The 13517-nt window shown below is 43.4% G+C and overlaps 1 protein-coding gene across 4 annotated transcripts in view; it reads right to left on the bottom strand.

Annotated features, from left to right (window-relative positions):
* LOC148514712 (CYFIP-related Rac1 interactor A-like) overlaps nucleotides 1-13517 on the bottom strand; it is a 71836-nt gene that overhangs the window by 39648 nt on the left and 18671 nt on the right. The window contains exons 2-3 of one of the 4 annotated variants that reach the window (XM_088481026.1): nucleotides 3939-4004; nucleotides 262-342 (exon numbers count right to left, since the gene is read on the bottom strand). In XM_088481026.1, coding sequence (XP_088337152.1) covers nucleotides 262-331 — 70 coding nt within the window. In that variant the 5' untranslated portion in view covers nucleotides 332-342; nucleotides 3939-4004. Of the gene's footprint in view, nucleotides 1-261; nucleotides 343-476; nucleotides 584-3938; nucleotides 4005-13517 lie in introns of those variants that run through there. The other 3 variants (XM_088481028.1, XM_088481027.1, XM_088481025.1) reach the window with 3 other exon arrangements.

Raw genomic sequence — 13517 nt, forward strand, 5'->3', positions numbered from 1 at the left:
CTCACCCAGGGGTGTGCCTAGTCATTCTGCTGTCTGATGTGATCTCTCCTATTCAAACCTCTATAAACCTTGCAGCCTAAACGCCTGTCCTCTCTGCTCTATCACCCCACTCACGCTGCCTGTGTTACCGTCAATCACCACATATGACTTTGCAGTCACTCTCTTACTGTATGTCTCTGTCACTCCCTCTCCATTCTTGTTCTAGATAAAAGTGTTAAACCACGTCTATCGCACCAGTACCTGGATGTATACCCGACTTACTTTCAAAATCCAGGAAAAAATGTGGACAATTTTCTAAGTCTTTGCCCAAAACCTTAATGAGATTTCCCATGACCCGTGGACCTAAGAAAGACCGGAAATAGACAGGTTAAGAGATCAATCATACACAAATTATACATACAGTTCTGTACATCCCGATGTATCAGCCCTAATGTGTGTGCAACATGCCTGGACGTCTGCCTGAGCCATAAACTCACAGAATGAAGTGCTCAGTAGATACGCATATCCCCCAGTCTTAAATGAAGGTTTCTCGCTTACATTCTTCAAGGAAATGCAGCTTTTGGTGTTACCACTTCTGTTTTTGTCTATTTCTGAGCTGAAGGAGGAAGCTAGGAGTCAGTTTGTATTTTCCACACTTCCTGTGTGAAGATACTTTGTGATCAGCACCCTAAACCGATATGTGCAGTTGCATATACCTTGCTGAGGAGGTGTGACAGGCACTGCTTGTAGTCACTTCTCTAATACAATGACTTTCAATCACACAATAATCAGGAGCAGTAAATACAGCAGAGTTGAGATTAGTAATAAGGAGAAGTGAATGTTCAAGCTGAAGATAAAGACGGTTTTGTGAGTCAAGTCTATGGAAAGTGAGATGTCCACAATGTAATGAGATGTCTTTATGGTAAATATCAAATTACGCACATGTCTAGTGCAGCATTGCTTTAAGTATAGTTTAGGCATGGCTTAATGCAGAGGTTCCCAAACACGGCCTTCAGATTTTAGAGATATCCATAGTTGAGCACAGGTGGCTAAATCAAATTGACTGAGGCACTAATTACCTCACCTGAGGTCAAACATGGCTATCCATAAACCCTGGGCTGTTAGGGTGTCTTGAAGATCAAGTTTGGGAACTTCTGGCTTAATGTAAATCTACATTTTCATTTTCTCAAGTTAGGGGGCATTTATCAGAATGCCTAGGACTTAAAATACTGCCCTGTATTACTGTATATGTTTTTCGTCTACTCATGAACAAGAAGGATGCCATGGGGGCAATATTTTAATTGTGTTTACGTAGTAGAATACTGTAGTTTTCATTAAATTGCCATGTTGATCTAATATAAAAAAAGGTATAACTATACCCAGAAGAATACCATACCATGATAGATTGTTTTTGTGTGTAGCTGTGTGCAAGAAATTGACTAAGGATGTGAGCCATTTATCTCTGGAAGCCCATAGGTGCTATATCGTGCCGTGTGTGGGCACGATATTGTACCTGATATCCTGCTGTGCGCTCCCGTGGGGTCGTACATCGCATCCCCTGATCTTCCTGCAGAACCATCTGATCTGGGATGTCTGATCTGGGATGCGATGTACGATCCCATTGAAATGGAGGAGGGGGAGCCGGCATATCGTGCCATCAGTGGGGACCGCACGATTGTCAGAGGGGACTGCACGATCAGTCTGCCGACGGATCGGCAGTCACCTTACACGCTACATCGCACCGTGTATGGGCACCTTAACTTGCAGTGTCCCACAGCCAATCACAAGCAGTTTCCCATGTTTTGTGATCAATTGAGCAACTATTTACCTTACAGGGCAATTGATTGGGACCATAAGGATGGCAAAGCAGCCACTCCAGAGTCCTAATTTTTTAATATTACCGCAGCACCCACAGGCCAAGGGTGTCAGAATGATCATCATTGTTTGATATCTGTAGTCTCTGGAGGTGTAAGGATATCCCCAAAGAGGTTCTACCACAATTACAGAAAACCTGCAATCACTGCAATTAATTGTTTTGATTAAGTCTTTTTATTGAAGCTAAACAGTCAAGCTGAGATACTCTGCAACCGGACCAACTGCTGGCTAGGAGTCGCGGAGCAGAGCGACCAAGCTGGTAAATATATCGGGACTGTCCATTAGCCCTATGTGGGTGCATGCTAATTAACTATTGAAGTGCCACACTTGTAGACTATGTCCAAAAGTTTTGCTCTCTACATCTTTGGAGGGGACTATGGCTGTTTATGTGTTTTAAAGTCGGTCAGGAGTCAGTTTTTAGTAGATTATGATGCTTTTATATTGTTATGGTGAATGATTTATATGTAATAAATTGTTCACCTGCTTTTACATAAACATGTGATGTGTTCCTAATTTAAAGCGCCCCCTTAGACTTATCAGTATGTTCTTCCAAATTTAATTAAAGATAGTATATTATATAACATTTATCTTCCTTTTTTTTGTATACTTTAATACCTTAAACATGCAACGCATAAAATTAAATAAATATGTTAATAATACATTGTGTATAAAGAAATAAGGTATCTCAACAGTACTAAATATCAACATGAACACCACATGAAAATAGCTGTAATAAAATGCTATTTCCAACAGTAATGTTTTGTAAATTTAAAACAATGTTTATTATGTAAAAGTTCTAGTAATGTTTGGTGCTCAGGGCCCTGAAGGAACACTGTGAAGGAAAGGCCAAATATACATACATAAAATCAGCAAAATAGAGGATATAAACCACATAGATTAAAAAAATCAAGCTGCTTCACAGTCAGGTTTGACCTATGGGGATTGGATCAATGGTGTAACTAGGGGAGGTCAGCTGGGTCACGTGCCCTGGGCGCCTCCAGCCACGGTCCAGGACAGTGTTTTCAGTCAGTGTAGTCCTCACTCCAGCCATGGGTGCAGGAGCCAATGAGAGTCAAACAGATTCTCATTGGCTGCTGCACCCACGGCCGGAGTCGGACTGGAGCTCACCCATGAGCTCTGCCTTCCGGCTCCCGTATTGGGTGATGGGAGAGACGGCGGGCGCAGGAGTTGGGATTCAGGTAAGTATTGTTATTGTTTTCTTGTGTGTGTCTTCGTTTTATATATGTAATGGTGCATCATTGGGGGCACTGTATAAGGGGCACTACTGGGGGCAATGAATAAGGGACACTACTACAGGGGGCACTGCTTCTGGGGACATCGCATAAGGGGCACTACTACAGGGGGCATTGCAAGAAGGGCACTACTACTGGGGGCATTAAGGTGCATATGGAATGGAAACTAATGTTCCCAGAGTGACGAGAAACGGTGGTGTGCCATGTTGACACGCCCCCATTTTTCAGTGGCCATGCCCCTTGTGGCATGTGCCCACACCCACGCCCATTTTTTTTTTTGGGGGGGGGGGTGCCTCCATTTTTTTACTTGTCATGGGCTCCAAATACCCTAGTTACGACACTGGATTGGATTATTAATTGTACATACATATACAGTTTGTGTACAGTGCTGAAGACAATTTTCCCCTTTCCCAATAAGCTATTGACAAAATAAATAGCAACTAATATTCATAATTCAGGTTTGCAGATTGATGAATACATAAATTGTTTGTGCCTTTCTAATGCTAGGACAACAGGTCCGACTGCGGCTTGGTCAAAGGTAAATGGATCAGTTGATCCATTAACCTGTGACCAAGACACAGTGGGGTGAAACTTGCGCCATCACTTCCTCCATGGGATGTCAGCAATATACCAACAAATTAAGTAGGAAGCAGACAAAGGACGAGTGTTGGGTAACTTGTTCTGACAGGCAAGTGGAGGTGAGTCGCAGGGAGAGGAAGTCAGTTCAGCACTCCGCAAATACTGAAAGCAAGGATTGTGCTAGGGGTGAACATGAGGAAGGGGGTCCCTGTCAGTGAGATCTTACATGCTAAGAATGGGTCTTAGTCTCACCAATTACAGCTCTTTGACCAGCAGCTGGAGAGCAGTCACCTGGAGTCACTTCATTAGCACATAGAGCTGCAAATAAAAGACATAAATTCAGTAAACATGCATAAGGTGAAAAGCACTCAACAATTGTGTGCTCAGACATAATACTGCAAGTTACTTTATAGTAACACTTCTTAGGAGTGCCTAGTTTATAGCCATCCCACTGTTTGATACGCCTGACTTCTATACATTGCAAACAAATGTGATATAGGCTGCAGTAAATTATCTATTCTTCTAAATACTCCAGGCTTCAACAGTGAACTGGAGAGAACACAGTAATTCTATAGATTGATCCCTTGTTTCTGCTCATAGATGCAATTTCCTGTCTGTAGGAACATTTCTCTGCATGTCACATGACTAGACCACTATAGTGGAAGTAGCCACATTAGGACTAATGTTTTTTATACACAACTTTCACTTCTTTCTTTCCATTCAAGCATAATATGATTTACATTGAAAGTTTCAAGGCAAGAAGATATTGTTTCAAGTTGAAACAATATCTTCTTGCCTCCATGAATGCATGAATGCTATCATGTAAGTAATCAACTCCAATTCCCATAGCCACCAAACCGCATGCAATAACGTTACTTCTGTCCCTGCATTAATGTGATATAAGTGCCACTTTCAGTCTGTTCCTAACACCAATCACTACTTTTCAAAATGATTTTGTGGACCAAAAGAAATACTCATTAGTATACTGTGCATAGTAACTCCCAAATTAATGGGGCCTATAAATCTACCTTGTATAAGAGAAATTCCCCCTTCTGCCGATGCCAGGGTATCGGAGAAATCTACATGTTGGACAATCTTGATTTTTATGGTCAGAATCGGTGAGTCTGGGATATTTAACATGCTGAATTCCCTGATGGATCACAGATCATTAATGTTCATGAGCTGTGGATCTGATCGGCATCGGCAGAACAGGGAATTGCGAGGTAAATGTATGGCCCGTATTACATAATATACAGTGGTGCTGGAAAGTTTGCCAACTCTTTAGAGGTTTATGAACTTCTGCATTTCACTCTAAACCAACAAATAAAGACAACCCAATGAATCAAATAACATACAAATAACATACAAAGGATATTTAATTTCTTTGTTGGAAAAAGTATGTGAACCTCTAGGATTATCAGTACAGTTACGGGAATATTTAAAGTTAGGAGTGTCAATCAATATGATGGCAAATGGATGTGAGTGGGGATGGCCCAGCCATACTTAAAATAAATTACACAGTCGACATGGTGACATAGGACTATTTGTTCCACACTCTTGGTCAGTTTGTATTCCCAGATGCTTTTGTTCAATACTTACAAAAAAATAACCCCAGGGAAAAGTCAAAGTATCTAAAGGCATCACTTGCACTGACTAGTGTCAGTGTTGATCAGGCCTGATGACAGGGGGGTACAAAGGGGATCAGAGGGGCCCCGAGGATTAGGAACAGCAAAAACAGGGCAGCTGCACCTATTAAACAAATGCTGTGCTGTTACAGCAGCCGTCCTACCGAAGCCCCACCCACTGACATCCTTTCCCCCTTCCCAAGTCAAACACTGGCTCACACTGTGACAGGCAGGGGCCGGTGCTCCTTCTCCTCCTAGGCCCCTCCGGCTTCCTTCCTGTTCCTTTCCCATCAACCCCTGTTGTCCAACTTCCAACTTGCGGAACTCCCCACCCCCATTCGCGGCACCACTGACTCCCCTCCTGGCATCCCCAACCCCCCCCCCCCCTCATGGCACCTGCGACCACCCCCCTCGCGGCAACCCCGGCCCCCCACCCTCACTCTCCTCCTCCTTAGTGGCCCAGCTGAAGAGTGTAGGGGCAAAGCCAAGCGTCAGTGACTATGTTATTGTAATCTTTATCATATATGTGTGTATGTATAATATATATATATAATAAACACAAAATGCTCGGCACTCAAGTCCATCCAAATCACCATGCTCGGTGCCCGTCCTCCAATCAACATTCCCACAGTAGCACTGGGCGGCACTCTGAGTCCATGTATGAAAAATAAATCTCCAGGACACTGAGATAAGATCAACATTTCAGGGAACCAACCCTTTTATATCTTGATAAAAGGGTTGGTTCCCTGAAACGTTGATCTTATCTCAGTGTCCTGGAGATTTATTTTTCATACATGGACTCAGAGTGCCGTCCAGTGCTACTGTGGGAATATATATATATATATATACACACACACATATATATCTATCTATGGGTGGGTATATGTATGTATGTATATATGTGTGTGTGTGTGTATTTCTCTATCTGTGACAATTGTGTGTGTATGTATGTGGACCTGGCATATGTGTTTGGAGGAGGAGTCAAGGACGGGGGATTGGGAGGGGGGATTTGGGGCCCCAGAAATAAAAGTGTACCAGGCCCCAAGATTTCTGTTGCCGGCCCTGGTGTTGATGGTTGCCACCATCAGGCAAACACTAAACAAGAACAGTGTGCATGATAGAATAGCAAGGAGGAAGTTACTATTCTCCAAGAATATTGCTGTCCAATTAACGTTTGCTAAAGACTATTTGTATTAGCAGGAAGACTACTTGAAGAATGTTTCTGGACAGAAGAGCCAAAGATAGAACTTTTTGGCTTCAATTAAAAAAGTTATGTGTACCAAACATTTTATTCCAACCGCATCCCAACTGTGAAGCACAGTGTTAGCAGTATCATGGTTTTACTGCATGAACTATGAATTTTGGATTGTGGCAGAAATTTGTACATGAGAATACCAGTATACCCATTTGTGAGCTCAGCATAAGGTGGGTCTTGCAACAAGACCATGACCCCAAACACACAGATTATTGTACAAAAAATGGTTGAAGCAGGGCGTGGCCTCAGTGACTTTCCTCAGCTACTACTGACACCACTAAATAAGCTCCAGCCAAGCACTGCTCCTGGGGCTTACTGAGCACCTCTGCTGTGTCCCAGATATCTGCACTTATTGCCTACTGGGCCCCAGCTGCCTACCACCAGATCAGTTGCAGGCTGCTCCTCAAGTGAGACATCCGGTGTCGTTCCGCACCTTCTTTGAGATAGTTACCACTACCATACAGTATACCTGGGCAGCCACCCTAAAACACTCTCTGGCCAATGATTTTTGGATCAGCTGTCTCCGCGCCGGAGCAATGATGAATTGCTCCAGCGCTCGCGGCGAGTTAGTATGTTAATTATCAGTGTCCGTTCGGACCCCGATAATTAATATAATGACCCCTTATTGTCTTCAAATTTTGTTATCCCCAATGACTTCTTCCAAGTGCGCTTTAATCTCCCAACTCTGGATAGTTATAAATACTACCTGTGGTGAGAGGGGTTGTCTCTCACCTGAATTGCCCACATTTTGGTGCAATCAGCCCTCTCCAAGCGAGGCTGATCTGAAACCTGTGTGCTCTGCATTAGCAGTGGAAGTGTGGAATTCCAGGTTTAACATTTACACAGACCCAGCTGGAATAATCGCTGGAGCACATGAAGGGTTTAATACTCTCACACAGCTGATGCTCATTGTTCCTGATGCTGGGCAAACGGGCCAGGCGATAGGCCAAGGGTGGTGGTTAGCATTAGGGTGCCAGGACCTGGAAGGTCCACAGACATTAGCACAAGGAGTGCTGGGACATTTACTTTTATGTTTATTTGCTTATTTGCTGTTATGTGCCTGTGTGTATCCAGGCCTATGCTCAAGTATGCTAAGGTGCAGTTACCTGCCTGTCTGGAAACCTCATTCCTATACCCCATGTATGGTGGCCCATACGGGGACTCTGTACTGCTGTGTCACAGCGCAATCACTAGACGCCTACGGCGTAGCGAAGGTTCTAACCAGGCAAAACATTTGGTATATGGGAGTATGGTTGGCGAACCAGAAAAAACGCAGTTATATTAAGGACACTGTAACTTGCTGTGCAAAACTTTGTTTTGTGTGTATACTGGGAAAAGAAAAAAGAAGCTTTCTTTTTTTACTCAGGTGCTTAAGACATATAACAAATTGTGATTAGTATCTTCACCAGCTAGTGTTCATGCTGTCTAATTAAGTTCACATGTTGTTTGAGCAAAGCACACATACTTGATTAAGCATTGCTTAAGAGAGAAAAAACTTTTTTTTCTCCCCGTGTTCTGTTTAACCCTTGCATTGCTGAAGAAAAAAAAAAGCTGTGTTTTCTTTTTCTGTGTTAAGCTTGAATAACTGTTGCTTTGTTGACAGAAATATATATTTGTGTAAACTGGTTTGTTATCTAAATGCACCTACACTTGTACATACACCTCCCACTATAAAAATGGAGGAAGTCTTTCGTACTATAGTAAATTTGCTAGCCTCCCATCAAAAGACGGAGGAACAAATGTTGCAGCTAGTGACCCAATCAATGAGCACAGCAAATGCTGTAGGACATCTGAATAAAATGTCTGCCTCAGATGACCCAGAGGTATATTTGCTGATATTTGAGAGGGTGGCACAGCGTTTAAATTGGCCAGCAGATACTTGGGCTGATATACTTGCCACCTATCTCACTGGTGAGGCTCAGAAAGCTGATGCTGATTTGTCCTCTGCTGATGCAGATAAATATGACCAAGTCAAAAGTGCCATTCTGGCCAGGTCAGGTCTCACTCCATCTGGGAAGGTGCAGCACTTCCACGAATGGGCCCTACTACTAGGGGTCCCTATTCGGTAGCAGGTAGCAAAACTCAAAAGACAGGGGCAGAGTTGTCTCCAGCCAGAAGATCGCACTGCTGCTCAGATTGTAGAGACAGTGGTTGTTGACCAATGTATAAGAACCCTAGGGCAGAATATTCAGCGCTGGGTCATACACGCTGATCCTCAGAATTTAGAGAAATTATTACAGTATTGGAGTGGTATGAAACTGCAGGAAATATGACAAAAATGCCAGAAAGACACCAGGGAATGGGCAACCTGTTAAGATGGCACCCCATTGGCCTGTGACCCCGACTGTCACCCCCTCCTCACGGAAACACCGCTGGAGATGCCAGGATCTTTTGCTATAAGTGCAGAGATCCAGGTCACATAAGGCGGGACTGTCCCAGAAAAACAGAACCTATGGAGTGTGAGGTTGCTAGTATGCACACTACATACCCTGTTTTTTGTATGATGGTACCCCTGGATTCCAGACCCTCGTTAATGTGGGAAACTGTGTTACTGAATGGCCGAGAACTCCCAGCTATTATAGACTCAGGGAGTGAGCTAACCCTGATCTCAGAGGCTGTCCTGCCCTGGCCAGTGGAAAAGGTGCCAGGGTTAGTTGAAGTACTCTGCATTCATGGATCCACAGAAAACTTTTCCTGAGTGCCAGTGAACCTCAACATAAAGGGGTGCGCATATGAGGTGGTTGCCACTTTTGGTCCTAAGCTCCCCTATCCTATCATATTGGGACACAATTTCCCAGGATTTGTTGAGCTCTTAAAGGAACCACAGAGACAACGCCAATGTAAAGTCTCCAAGACCCTATTTCCGAAAAGGGGGAAGAGTGGAAAACAATGGCCAGTCCTCTTTGGAGAGGGAACATCTGCGCAATTAATGTCTAAGGAAAGATATCCGCAACACTTAGTCTGCTTCCAGCCAGAGAAAAATATTTGCAGAGGTGTTATACCCAATACAGATGTTGCCATGGATGTGCTGGAAACCCCTCAAGTTTCTAGAGGCCGCTGTAGTTCGTCTTGTCCTACATAAGTTCCGCTGGTGGACACCTCATCTGCAAAACAGCGGAAAGCAGCGAAAGCCTTTGTTCACAATAATCAGGATGTGTTTTCTTCCCTGCCTGGGCGCACTGCCTTAATAGAGAACAAGATAAATACACCTAGCGGAGTGGGCGTAAAGCAGAGACCGTATCGACAAGCTATCTGACAAGAAAGTCTGGTCCCTGTGCTTCTCGCTAGACAGTTCAGATGTCGCACTGGCTCTTGTAGGGATACATTGTCCACGCAGTGGCGGGGAAAAGTACAACCCAGCGTCCGTAGGAAACAAAGACAATTTGTCCCTATGTCAGAGCATACCACATTCAGGGAAAATAAAAGGGGGGGATGTGTGGTGAGAGAGGATGTCTCTTACCTAAACTGCCCACATTCTGGTGGAATCAGCCCTCTCCAAGGGAGGCTGGACTGAAATCTGTGTGTTCTGCATTAGCAGTGAAGGTGTGGAATTCCAGGTTTTCACATTTACACAGACCCAGCTGGAATAATCACTGGAGCACAGGAAGGTTTTAAAACTCCCACACACCTGATGCTCCTTGCTCCTGATGCTGGACAAACTGGCCAGGTGATAGGCAAGGGGTGGTGGTTAGTATTAGGGTGCCAGGACCTGGACGGTCCACAGACATCAGCACAAGGAGTGCTGGGACATTTACTTTTGTTTATTTGCTTATTTTTGTCAGGATGTGGATTGGGATCGGCCACTACTCACCTCCGCGCCGACGTCCTTGGGCTTAGGTGTTCAGTCGCTGACAGTGGAGGTGAGTGGTGACTGAGTACTCTCCCCGGGATCTGCTAGGGCTTCCGTGCGTGCGTCCTGGTTCCCATGGTAGCAGGCATGGAAGCAGCCATGTTGGTCCATATCACCTGACTAGTGTCTCCCAAAGGTAGTCCTGCGGTCACTCAGCTGATCCTCTGATCCAATGACCAACTGACTAGGGGTATTTAGGTCTGACTCCAGGAACAGGAAGTTGTCTGATCAACTTCATTTACTTCAAGTCTTCAGTGTTCCAGTGACTGAGTACTTTTTCTTCACTCCAGGCTCTCTGTTGTTTTCGTCTTCCAGTGAATTCCAGTGATTCTCTCTCCATTGTGCAGTTCAGCTTTTCTTGCTGAATCCATGTAAAATGTATTTGCTCTCATGCTGAATTCAGGTGTGCTGTCCAGCTCTCTCCCTGTGTTACATGTTTCAGCTGTTAACACAAAAACAAAGTAGTAGCGCTATATCCAATATATAAGTAATGCCTGAATAAGTAGACAAATGCAGTAAGTTACTGAATTTTTAAAATATGTTGTCACTTTAATAAGAGAAGGTAATCAATAAAACATTTAAAACATGAGCAGAGTGCCTCACCTCTATATTTGTCCACAATATATAGAGTCTGTTCCTATATATACTTCCAGTATAAATCAAGAAATAGCAACAGTATTTCAATCTCAATCATGAAAGAGTAGGACTGTCCTTTGGGTATAATTACCAAGCTTCTCACCGATAGAGGAGTAATCTTTTTTGATATGTAAATCCCATGCATAGGGTTAGGAGTCCTCAGATATTCACGGTGTATCTGAGAACTCCTAACCCTATGCATGGGATTTACAGATCAAAAAGGATTATTCCTCTACTGGCGAGAAGCTTGGTAATTATACCCAAAGGACAGTCCCACTCTTTCATGATTGAGATTAAAATACTGTTACTATTGCTTGACTTATACCGGAAGTATATATAGCAACAGGCTCAATATATTGTGGATAAATATAGAAGTGAGGCACTTTGCTCATGTTTTAAATGTTTTATGGATTATACTTTCTTATTAAAGTGACAACATATTTTACATATTCAGTAACTTACTGCATTTGTTTGCTTATTCATGCATTATTTATATATTGGTTATTGCACTACTTTTTTGTGTTTATAGTTTAAAGGGCCTGACTACGCCTATTTTGGTAGCTGCTTAGTCTAACAGATCTCAGTGCTTGCAAATCACCTTATTGGTGTTTCAGCTGTTAAGTTAATTACCAATATTCTGAGTTTCCCTTCTCATGCTAATTTTCCTGAGTTACATGTCCAGCTCTTTCCCTGTGTTTCTCAGAGCAAGTCAGCATCTGGATCTCTAGCAATTCTCAGTACACTCCTGTGTCTACATTTCCCTGTGTTTCTCAGAGCAAGTCAGTGTCTGGATCTCTAGCAATTCTCAGTAGACCCCTGTGTCTACATTTCCCTGTGTTTCTCAGAGCAAGTCAGTGTCTGGATCTCTAGCAATTCTCAGTACACTCCTGTGTCCACATCTCTGTGTTTCTTAGAGCAAGTCAGCATCTGGATCTCTAGAAATTCTCTGCACACTCCTGTGTCCACATTTCTCTGTGTTTCTCAGAGCTAATCCGTGTCTGGATACTTGGTTCATCTAACCGTCAGGATCACCAGAGCTGTTACCCATCGCTATTCAGCATCTATATTCTTAGTACAGCCATTCGTGACGGAAAAGTGTCTGGAACCCCGGTGTGGCTTTCAGCATTCAGTGTTTTGACTTACTTTACATTCACCATTACAGCAAGTCAGTCTCAGGATCTCCCATGTCTCCCAGAACAAGCCTGCGTCTGGTTCATTTCCAGCATCTTGATAATACCACCAAACTAAACTCAAACTGCAATGGGAACTAGACCTTAACACTGATTTTACTCCATGGAAATCCATCTACAAGACTGCTTATTGACTTTCACTTTGTTCAAACCACATCGAAACGTAAACTAAGCTTTTGAACAGATTATACCCTACCCTGACCAAATTGCATAAAATGTGATCCCAATACTCTATCATCCCTGTGAGACGTAGGCTTCATTGTTTTCAGCCTGCCAGGCCGCCGCACACTTCCAGCCAGCCCTGGAGTACTGCTGTCCTGATCACCTGATCGTGATCAAGCCAACCTCCAGCCAACCTGAGCCTGCCGGTTTCATCTGACACTGTTCATCCAATCCTGGCTGACCTCGGGGTATACAGTCAGGTGCATAAATATTGGGACATTGACAGAATTTTCATATTTTGGCCTCTATTCACCACCACAATGGCTTTGAAATGAAACAAACAAGATGTGTTTTAACTGCAGACTTTCAGATTTAATTTGAGGGTAATTACATCCAAATCAGGTGTAGGAATTACAACGGTTTCTATATGTGCCGCCCACTTTTTAAGGGGCCAAAAGTAATGGGACTATCAACTCAAAAGCCATTTCATGGACAGATGTGGGCTATTCCCTCGTTATTTCATTATCAATTAAGTAGGTAAAAGGTCTGGAGTTGAGAGTTGATTCTAGGTGTGACATTTGCATTTGGAATCAGTTGCTGTCAACTCTCAATATGAGATCCAAAGAGCTGTCACTATCAGTGAAGCAAGCCATCATTAGGCTGAAAAATCAAAACAAACCCATCAGAGAGATAGCAAAAACATTAGGTGTGGCCAAATCAACTGTTTGGAACATTCTTAAAAAGAAAGAATGCACCGGAGAGCTCAGCAACACCAAAAGACCCGGAAGATCACGGAAAACAACTGTGGTGGATGACAGAAGAATTATTTCCCTGGTGAAGAAAAACCCCTTCACAACAGTTGGCCAAATCAAGAACACTCTCCAGGAGGTAGGTGTATATGTGTCAAAGTCAACAATCAAGAGAAGACTTCACAAGAGTGAATATAGAGGGTTCACCACAAGATGCAAACCATTGGTGAACCACAAAAACAGGAAGACCAGATTAGAGTTTGCCAAACATGTAAAAAAGCCATTACAGTTCTGGAACAACATCCTATGGACAGATGAGACAAAGATCAACTTGTACCAGAGTGATGGGAAGAGAAGAGAAGGA

The sequence above is a fragment of the Taudactylus pleione genome, unplaced genomic scaffold (assembly GCF_031769625.1).
Source record: "Taudactylus pleione unplaced genomic scaffold, aTauple2 ptg000260l, whole genome shotgun sequence".
Lineage (NCBI taxonomy): Eukaryota > Metazoa > Chordata > Amphibia > Anura > Myobatrachidae > Taudactylus > Taudactylus pleione.